Here is an 11,074-nt window from a genome sequence, read left to right as displayed (position 1 = left end):
GGGTGACGTCACGTGCCGGGTTTAATTCTCCCGGCCTCAGCTCTGCTGGCAGTGCTTGCCCTGAAGATGAAAGGCGCCAAGCGAGGCCGGGACGACGGCTGCCCTCTGCGAGAAGATGGGTGTCACACACCTGAGAAGAGGAAGAAGACCTGCCCGGCTCCTGGCAACGGGGACTACAAGGAATGGGATACGGAGGAGCTGTGCGTCTTCCTGGCCAGCAAGGGCTTCCAGAATCTGCTGCCGGTGTTCAGAGGTAATACAGCTGTGTGGGCTCACTATGTCTGTCAGATAGCAGGGGACTACAACTCCCAGCATGCCCTCATAACACATAAGTGTTCCAGCATGGTCAAGTGTGATAGCAGTTCCATGCCAGCATACAGTACCCATGTGCATGGCATTCTAGTGGGCATGTGTTACTGTGTCCCTCTGTGGTGCCCATTGCTGCTTGGATGGCATTGGTCACATGTCATCATACACTGGTGGCAGTGTGGCCCCACTGTCACACTATGGTGGCACTGTGGCTCCTGGCATCACTGGCATTGTGCCCTCACATCACAGTTCATTGGTACTCCCAGTGTCGCAATATGGTCCCTCTGTGGTACCCATTGCTCCTTGGATGGGATTGGTCACATGTGGTCATATACTGGTGGCAGTGTGGCCCCAATGTTGCAATATGGTGGCACTGTGGTGCCTGGCATCACTGGCATTGTGCCCGCACATCACAATGCATTGTGACTCCCAGTGTCACAAATATGGTCACTCTGTGGTACCCATTGCTGCTTGGATGGCATTGGTCACATGTCATCATGCACTGGTGGCAATGTGGTCCCACTGTGGTCCCTAGCATCACTGACATTGTGCCCACACATCACAATGCAGTGTGACCCCCAATGTTGCAATATGGCGGCCCTCTGTTCCCAGGGTTGCTCTGTGGTCACCATAGTGCCACTGGGGTCGTTAGCGCTGTTTTATTGGTCATATTGGTGGCCCCATGGTCATGCCATGGTGATACTAAGGCCCCCCAGGTCACTGGGAGTGTGACCCCCCCAATATCACACTATGGTGGCACTGTGGTTTTCCTGGCAGTACTGTGGTCCCTAGTGTGGACCCGATGTTACACCAAGATGACTCTGTGGCCCCCAGCATTGTTTAAATGGGTCTGGTCACATGTCATCATGCACTAGTGCCTGTGTGGCCCCCAATGTCGTGCTGTGGTGACACTAAAGTCGCCTGCATTACTGGTACTGTGGCCACACGTGATGATACATTGGGACCCCCTGGTTGCACTGCAGTCCCCAGCGTCGCCCTGCAGCAGGACAGTCGTCCCCAGTGTTGCTTGGATGGCACTGGTCACACGTCATCATTCGCTGCTGGCAATGTGAATCCAATGGGCCTGATTGATTAAAGCTCTCCAAGGCTGGAGAGGATACATTCACCAGTGAAGTTAGGGGATCCAGAAAACCGGGAATATAATATGACATAGAATAATACAATAACACTGATACTTGTTACTTTGTATCCATCAACATGTTTGTGCAGTTTACATTTCTACCTCCTTATTAGAAAAGACTTTAGGGTCGGAAAAGGTTGAAAACGTATCCAAAATAAAACTCCAACGATTGTTAGTATGAATCCCATTTCATATTAAGAGGACTCTGATGATAAACCTGTGCAGTCCTGTGGTCCTGAGACCAGAAGCGGCCAGCTGAAGATCCTACAGATTACAACACTTCGAAATGTAATTGGTCAATCCGCTGCCCCATCTACCCCTCTGCATCTTGTAGGGAGCGGTGCAGTAACCCCGGCGTGCATCGGGTAAACATAGCCCGATACTCCCGGAAGTGTCCGATTCTGTGGGATCTCCAGCTTGGGTTTTCTGTCTACCAGTATGGAGCTGGGACTATGCTGCAGCAGGATAGGTGAGTATTTCATGTTTTCTCTCTACAGGACATTTTATTATTATTATTATTTATTATATTATTTTTATTTTATTTTAGTGGGCAACTCATTATGGCTTTGAGCGTACTGGCGATGAGGTTGCAGTGCAGTTACAGCTTCCTCACACCAGTGACCCGCTGCCCCTGGGGGGCGCTATATGTAGTGTCTACCAGCAGCAGCCCCATAGAGAATGAATGGGGGTGTCAGTAAGTGGTCACCTGCAAAAGTTGGCTCTTTTAAGAACCAGTGCTTGCGGGTGAGCAACTTCAAAATGCCAACAACTGGAAATTGCACAGGATTGCATGCCCCCGCAGCAGGTCTGAGGCTACCCTAGAGTGTCCAGGGGCAATTTGCACACCAACTATCTTAGTGGTTTCATTCAAGAGTATGTGGGGGAAAAAACGCTGCTTTTAAAATGCCAAAAATAGCCAAGTGGTTGTTGTTTTTCTTACTGCTATCAGGCACCTAGTGTTTGGTGCTCAGGAGCAGTAAACACAGCTGATGTGGAATGGTTAGATTGCCTGGTAAATATTGTTTGCTTTCTGTCCTACTGGAAACATTTTCCACCCCTATTTGTTTTGGTGACTGTTGTTGCAATGATAGAAAGCAAAAGGGAATCCAAATTAGTAAAAAAACAAAGCTATGTACACACATCAGATGATTCCTGCCCGAGGCACATAGTTGTGCTCACTTTGGGATTACAGGGGTCCCCTAATGTCAAACCTAAACACCTGAGCTCTATTGCCAAGGTGTATACAGATACCACCTGCACCAGGTGCAGTCTGTGGACTGGTACCATTCTAATACTTTTATAAATGTGGTTATTACAGAATTTTTTCTTAATCAGGGTTCCTCCAAAGGTTGCTTTAGGGTTCTTTGAGCATTGTTTACCTCTCAGGTCATATTAAGTGACATCAATGCTCTTTGTGGTTATATGTAAGGGTGACATTCTTCCCACTGGTCACCAATGTAAGAGGGATTCCTCCCACTGACCACACTAATTTTAGCTGTGGATATAAAAGTTCAAAAGTTGGTGAATGCAGAACACACAAAATAAGATTGCTTCATCATGGATTTTCCTGCTCTGCAAGTGGATTCAAGAAGCCATTGTGATCTGAACAAAGCATCAATACTGCATCTGATTTCCTGGCATTTATTAGGTATGCACAATAATCATAGTGCCACCTCCACTTTTGTTTTTTTTTGCTTGTTTTTCCTTACGTTTCAGCAAATCCTAGTGACGCCTGTATTGCCCCAACAACCACAGAGCTGCCTATGTGACAGCAGATTCCAAACTTAAATTAGAGAAGAGCCTGTGCCGGATAATACTCCGGGTATAATGGTGACGGTTGCACTTCTGATTCTGTGACCAAACAAAATTGTACTATTGCTGCTGCCAACAATTTCCCCATCTTTATCCAACGCTTAATTGCTTGTGAAAGAGGGAAATAAAGGTTCATCATTGTATATAAATAATCACACTTCCCCATTTCAGGATATTATATATATATATATATCACTGAACTTCTTTTTGGATGTATGTGACTTGCTTCTTGTTCCACATATTGATATTTTTTTTTTTTTCAGTTTTTTGAGAAAAAAGTAATATAAAAGTTGTGCCCACATCTAAATATGTTATGCAAAATCCTGTTTTGCAAAATAAAACCAGCATGTCCCTTTCATAAATGAGAATGCAGAGCAAAGACTGCAGCACTAGACACAAGGCTGTTTTGTATGTTTTAATTGTTACTGCATGAATTGGCTGATTTATTAAAATTAGTGGTTCCAGGTCACTGGTACAGGGCCCTAACTGAGGCACAAAAATTGCTTATTGCTCATGGAACCCCTAGCAACCACTGGAGGAACCCTGCGTGAGAAACAATGAGGTAGATGTCCAAAGAATAAAAACACAGAGGTTGTTGGGTGGTGTGTGGAACCACCCTATATACCTGTGATAATGAATTCAGAGATTCCAGGGTACCCATAGACTATGTATAAATCTTAGGGATCTGTATAGTAGCATTGGACTCCTGCCAGTTGTTATTTGTGAGAACAATTCAGTAGGATGTTAGCATCTATGTATAGCTCATACCCTAGCAAACTGTTTGTATTTACAAAGAGTGCACTTTGAAACTCTTCTTAACACAATATACTCACTCTATGAGACAAGGTTTCTTCTCTCTCTTTACTAAACATGAGCTTAGCATCTCTAGAAATAAGCAGCGTAAAATATTTAAATAGCCAAAACATTTTTGTGCAGTAATAATGACTGTATATGGAGAAAAGTTTTGCTATTTTAGAGGTAGCATTTAGAAAAGTTGATTCTTCCTAAAAAGTACTCTGAAAAGCTACCTTTTGCACCGAATTACTGTGGTCAGTCACTTCACGACAGCTTAGGAAGTCTGTTCTGTGGCTGGGTAGTTGTATATCTGAGTTCATCCAAGGCATTTCTAGTCATACAAGTTTTGGAGTGAGATTGGTGACAACATTGCTATGCCTGGTTCACCAGAGGCTTTGCTGGAGAGGGCACTGTACCTGAGGAGCTGCCATGCAAGTATCTCTCTGCTTTTACTTCATCCTTCCTTGATCTATTCTTTCTCCATCTTTTGCTGCCTGCTAAGGACACTTAGCATCAGATTTGCAGTGGTTTGCCACAGGATAAACCATAGTCCCAAACTTTGCTCTTCTAGTCAGTAGGACCCTATTTTGCACGTGGTTGCAGTACAGTTCACATAAACAGAATACCTTTTGGCCGTGTAGTTTCAGCCAGCTGCCTGCAGATCTTGTCGCCCGTTTTGTAGTTTGCATTTCCCAGGCTGCACACTAGCAGTCAGCCACATGGAGTAATACCGCAAATCTGAAAGAAGACTAAAGGCTGCATACACACCTTCAATATTTGTCATAGGGGAGGATCTTTCACAATCCTGTCTATTGAGAAAAGACTGAACGATGCACTGTAAAAACAGCACCGTTCTCCTCTATGGATCGTTTGTCGTCCATGGATCTGCCAATATCAGCCCTGAGGTGAGAATTAACCTTATTATTATTATTAATAAACAGGATTTATATAGCGCCAACATATTACGCAGCGCTGTACATTAAATAGGGATTGCAAGTGACAGACTAATACAGACAGTGATACAGGAGGAGAGGACCCTGCCCCGAAGAGCTTAAAATCTAGTAGGTGGGGGAATTTCACACACAATAGGATGCGAGATATGTAGTGGTGGGAAGTAGTGACGGTTTCAATTGACAGAAGGACGGGTAGGCAAGTTTAAAAAAATGGGTTTAGAGCGCTCTTTTAAATGAGCAGAAAGTAGGAGCAAGCCGAATAGGACGAGGAAGCCCATTCCAGAGAGTTGGGGCAGCTCTAGAGAAGTCTTGTAACCGTGCGTGTGATGAGGTTATGAGTGAGGAAGTCATTAGTAGGTCATTGGAGGAGCAGAGAGAGCGGCAGGGGGAGTATTTTTTAACCATGTCAGAGATGTAAGTGGGACAATAACTGTGTAGGGATTTGAAGGCAAAGCACAGGAGCTTAAATTTGATTCTAAGGTGAAATGGAAGCCAGTGGAGAGAACTACAAAGAGATGCAGCGGAAGAGGAGCGGAGGGAAGGATGGATGAGTCTGGCTGCAGCATTCATAATAGATTGTAGAGGAGAGAGTCGGGTTAGTGGAATACCAGAGAGAAGGAGGTTACAGTAGTCCAGACGAGAGATGATCATTACCAAACCATCATCAAATCAACAGTACCTGAGGACCTCCCTGCTTCTACTTCATCCTTTCTTCATGTGTGTTTTCTCCAACTGTTCTGCTGCCTCTTAATCATTATTATCTAATATTTATATAGCGCCAACATATTACACAGCGCTTCACGTTATCCATAGTCATTACCCCACCAGTTATCAGGGGGAAAGCTCTGACGTGCAAAAACAAAGCTGCTCTCTTACCAAGATGGCCACCCAGATATACAGTGTGCGACGTGTCATGAATGTTACAATAATACCTATAAAGTTTCATAAAATACTTATTAGTGTCTTTTTATTGGAGCTTCAGATTGCAGTAACCCCAAATTACCATTATATTTATTTTTTCTAAATATTGTAAACCTTTATAAGGTGAATTATGAAATGTTTTGCTTCTTTCACTGTTTGCCCTATTGTACATTAATTTTTGTGTCCTTTTTTTTTTCCTTTCCTTTTTCCCAGAAAATAGAATAGAAGGAAAACATTTGCAAGATCTCACAGAAAAGAACCTGAAAGATTTACAGATCAGGTAAACAATTACAATACTCTTGTATTCTTGTATCTCCATTAGATACTCTTTTCTTGTTTGGAATAGGTTCATGATGATTGGCACGGATTTCTGGGTGAGGTAGATTTTGACAAAGGTACAGTGTTTAGATTAAATTATAGGTGCGGTAGTTGCATGTTTGTGGTAATGTCTTTGTCTTACAACAATTAGGCTTAGATTTTACTTTCCCTGGTTACATTACTAGGTGCAGTATTTTAATGTTTTGGCTGCCAAAATATTTGCATTCAGCTTACCCCTGCCAGACAGCTTAGCTAGGTTGATGATTTTTTTTTCTCGCAGACCTTGACCTGCTGATTTTGAGTTGGCACCAATTTACAGTACAACGCAATGAGCTGCAGTGCAAGTACATTGCTGCAAATGTTGTTCTCAGCAACCCATTCATTTCAATGTATGAAAAAAGGGGGCTGTGTGTTGTATTGTATAGATATTGTTGTATCTATGTGAGCACAGGAGGTTTCATATTGTGCTGCATTGCATTACAACGCTGGTGTATTTCCATGGTGCATTTACAATAATTGGCACTGCAGCGTGGTTGGTGTAAATGGTACTGCATTCATGAGGCCAATATTGAGCATTGTGCTGTCTAATTGACTTCCACTAATTCTGTGTGACTGGGGCTCGCTGTGCGGAGGATCACAAAAAAAAAAAGCCAAATACTTTTTGTTTTCCTGATTATTAAGCAACGTGAGAAAATATAAAGCTGCAAATCAACTACCCTTGGGCAATAGGAGCAGAAGGCAAACGTCTAGACTTGCAAGTTTTCTAGCCTACCTGATGGATTTTCCCAGGCTTAGGGAAAACCTACGATCGTTGCCCCATTGTTCCAAATATAGTGTGTTTAATGTAGTTGTGAAATAAATTGTTAAAATTTTCTCTTACATGTCAATGTAAATTTAGAGTCATTTTAAGGAATTTCTGATATACAGCTTTCTTTTAATTAATACCTGCGGTTCTCTTTATGGAGTTTATTGTTTAGGGATAATCTGTTCTGGGGTGTTTTTATGTCATTTGCTATCCAGTGTTTCACAATTTCACAAATGAAGTCTCTTCATTGAGACATGTAGTTTTTGTAAATTTTGAGTGCCTTTATCTTTATTAGCCCTAACTAGGGTTGAGGGTGCTGAATTGCAACACTATGCCTTGGATAAATGCAAAATGGCTTTGTAGGCATGGTCCACTGTTGTCAGCATTGGTAATCTGATTCAGAGAGCAATGCGTTGTGTTAATGCATTGGGTTGCCATTATTACACAGTATTTATATAGCGCCTACATATTACGCAGCCCTGTACAAAGCCCATAGTCATGTCACTAGCTGTCCCTCAATGGGGCTCTCAATCTATTGTCCCTACCATAGTACAAAACCTGAAGCCAAATTGTGGGAAAGCCAATTCATCTAACTGTGGTTTTTGAATGTGGGAGAGAACCTGCAAAGCCTTGCTCAATGAGGATTTAAGAGGTTCCCTTTAATCCTCATTGCACAATTTTTATAGGCTGCCAAGTTGGATGTGGCAGGATCTGTAGAATTGAGATTTAGAGGTGGCCGTAACGACCTTGCTGCCTAGGTCTGTAAAAAATGTTCTGTTATCTTTCACAATAAAACATACAAGTAATTATGTCTCTTTTATGTTCAGATACAACAGTAACACCTTGTCTGATTTGTACTTTTTTGTTTTTTTAACCAGCGCTCTAGGAGACAGATTAAATTTGCTGCATTGTTTTAGAACTCTGTACCAGAACTCGCTCAGTATAATGAAGGTATGTAACTTTTCTATATAATAGTAATTGTAATATGCAGGACTGTGTGTGGTCCTTAAATGCTCCTTTTTAGACACAGGGACCACTAAAATTATTTGCTTTGGACTGTGCATGTGCAGGGAGCTGTGTGTCACTCAAAGGGGAAGGAACTTCCCCAAAGTGATGTCATGATGACAGAACCTGCTCACTCTCCCATCGCAGGTAGAGCCTGTGTCCAGAGACACAACCTGCCCACTTTCTGATCCGTACAGGGGACGCGGTCTGAGGCTCTGGCCGGTGCGCCCCCAGCGGAGTCAGAAGAAGGACCCCACTGGGGGGCACACCAGCCAGAGCCGTGGACCACCAAAATTTTTTTGTTGGCGACTTCTGGTTTAAATAACACAATGACCTCAAACCCAAACCCTGAACTTCATTGCCAAGGTATATATGGATACAGCCTTCCACCAGATGGGCCTTTCCTTCGGTCTGTGGACCCATAACGCTTAGAAAAATGGTTATCCCTCATCTACAGCAGGATTCCTCCAGGGTTTGCTAGGGGGTCCTTGAGCAATGAGTGTTGTTTGTGCCAATTTTACTTACACCAATGATCTTTCTGGCTATCTGTATTCTTCCCACTGGCCAACAATATAGGAGACATTGTTACTGACCACCGTGCTAATATACTGTAAGCTGTGACTATAGTAATTATTGCAGGGGTTCCTTCCTGTAAGATATTTTCTAGGGTTCCCTCATGTTAAAAAGGTTGAGAAGGGCTAATTTATGTAATGGAGGAGTGAAGTTCTGACCCCTGCTGCCCAGCTCTAAATTCAGGACCAAAATACTTGGCATTTTGTTGGCATGGCAGCATAAATAAGAATCTGATGCTTGGCCCTTGGCTGCCTATTGCTTCCTGTGCTAGAAGAGCGATTCAGCTGTGCAGATGGAGGACTGTCCCACCAATATTGGCATTGTTACTTTTGTGCATGCAGTGCAGACGCCTTCATGTGTTATTGGGACCATTGTCCCTGAGTACTATCGCCCTGCACGATTGTTAGCCTGTCTTGTAAACTCGTGTAGCATGAGTCATTTTCCTAATCTTCACATGAACAATGGTAGGCTTAACATTTATTGACTTATTTAAGATAACCCGGGTGCTTGTTGGTGGCAAGTCTTTGAGATTGTTTAGAGAACTATATCTTAATATATTTTAACTGTTACATAATCTAAAAGCAAGCGCTATAAACTAAGCAAATTAACTCTGATCTCTAGAGAATGCTGTTATATGTTAGTCCTTTTTTTCTTTTCATGAGGAATGTTTAATGTTAAACATGTAAGCAATTGACTACCTGTAGAGTTAGGACAGCAGTCTAAAGGCCATTTTGAGCCATTTGTGCTCATCTAAAGCTTCCTATAGACCCTAAAGGGCAGTTATTTTACATGCAACCACTTTCTGACACCCGTGCTGAACACAAATGTTTATATTTGCAAAAGCTTTCTGCTTAGCAGGTTGATGGGGTTCTTACAGATACCTATGAGCTCCTGGTTATCCAAAGAAAGCTGGAACACGCAAATGAGGTTTACTGATAAAAATTGGATTGTTATTCTCAGGTTTGGCTCCCTACATTTGGTTCCCCTCCTGCTTTGGGGTTTTCTGTGCAATGCATGATCATACCTAATCTATAACAGATTCTTAATGTCATTGGAATCCAATGACTTCTACACCTCTTAAGGGAATCTTTTCACATTTTTTTTCCTGAATGTTGTATTTGAGTCTACAAGTCATCCTTCCCTCACACAAACTTTCTTGATTCTTAGATCAGAATCACAAGGTCAGTGCTTGCTCAGTGCTGGGATTCCTTCATATTTACAGCTTTACTAGCAAGAGCCTCAGATAAGGCAGCAGTGTTCCCATAGATAACTTGTGTTTGGAAGTTTTGTTTTTGCCTTGGGCAGGAACTAATGTAGGGTGTGTTAAATTGTTTTCTTTTTGTTGCTGCTTACTTTTCCCAGTGAAAATTACACAAAGACAAGACCAATTTTTCATGGTGACATCTGCTGTTCTTTGCATGGGTGGGTAGCACGGTGGCTCAGTGGCTTTTGCAGCGCTGGGTCCCAGGTTCGAATCTCAGCCAGGACACGATCTGCATGGAATTTTTGCAGGTTCTCCCCATGTTTGTGTGGGTTTCTTCCAAGTACTACGGTTTCCTCCCACATTCCAAAAACATTCAGTTAGGTTAATTGTCCATGTGGTAATGACATGACTGTGGTAGGGACATTAGATTGTGAGCTCCTTTGATGGACATGATGTGACATGACTATGGAGTTTGTACAGCGCTGCATAAAATACTGTGTAGTAATAATAGTGGATTATTTGCATTACACATATCTAAAATCAAACTTTTCTAATTGTATCATATAGTTCATCAATTCGACATTTGTTGTGACTGTCCTATATGAGAGATTTTTGTTACACTTTAAACCTCCAAATCTACAGATTTGGAGGTTTAAAGTGTAACAAAAATCTCTCAATGGTTTGAGTGCAATGGATGGTTGTCGGGTCAGAATAGTTGATTTTCACCCATAAAAGATGGGCAAAAAGGTGGCAGGAAGAGAAAGAATCAAGAAACCTTTCCCCAAATTCATTTAAGATTCATATTCTGTCTTTCCAGCTGCTCTAGGATCAAGCTGAACTACAGCAGGTGACTGGAAATGTCTGCGAATTGATAGAAAAAAGTGGATCATGCTCTGCTTTCTATTTTGCATTTTACAAGACTATAAAGAGTTCTCCGAATAGATTAGAGACGGAGCATTGGCACAGTGTTCTGAAGCAACAGATGACCAAGCTAAGCAATATAAAGATGTTGCATTAAGGCTTAAGTAATGATCAACATTTAAATGTCTCTAGAGCAGATTTCCTAAGGAGACTTGTCGAGGATGCTTTTATTGCTCTTTTATGGCTCCTTTATTTGTTACAAGCTTGGGCCAATTCCAGGGAAAGGTAGTAATGGACCTTAGCAATCTGCTAAGTGGAGATGAGCTTGCTTCAGTCAATACATGCATATCGATGTGCAGGCTTACATATGTGTTTGT

General features: G+C 42.4%; 1 protein-coding gene across 1 annotated transcript in view; it reads left to right on the top strand.

Annotated features, from left to right (window-relative positions):
- SAMHD1 (SAM and HD domain containing deoxynucleoside triphosphate triphosphohydrolase 1) overlaps positions 1-11,074 on the top strand; it is a 29,769-nt gene continuing 18,695 nt past the window's right edge. Inside the window, 3 exon segments of the mRNA XM_072403654.1 lie at positions 1-253; positions 6,145-6,211; positions 7,933-8,005. Coding sequence (XP_072259755.1) covers positions 67-253; positions 6,145-6,211; positions 7,933-8,005 — 327 coding nt within the window. The 5' untranslated portion in view covers positions 1-66.

This window comes from Pyxicephalus adspersus, chromosome 3 (genome assembly GCF_032062135.1).
Source record: "Pyxicephalus adspersus chromosome 3, UCB_Pads_2.0, whole genome shotgun sequence".
Classification (NCBI taxonomy): Eukaryota; Metazoa; Chordata; class Amphibia; order Anura; family Pyxicephalidae; genus Pyxicephalus; species Pyxicephalus adspersus.
Note: the sequence above shows the minus strand (reverse complement) of the source record. Positions and strands in the feature narration are given on the sequence as shown.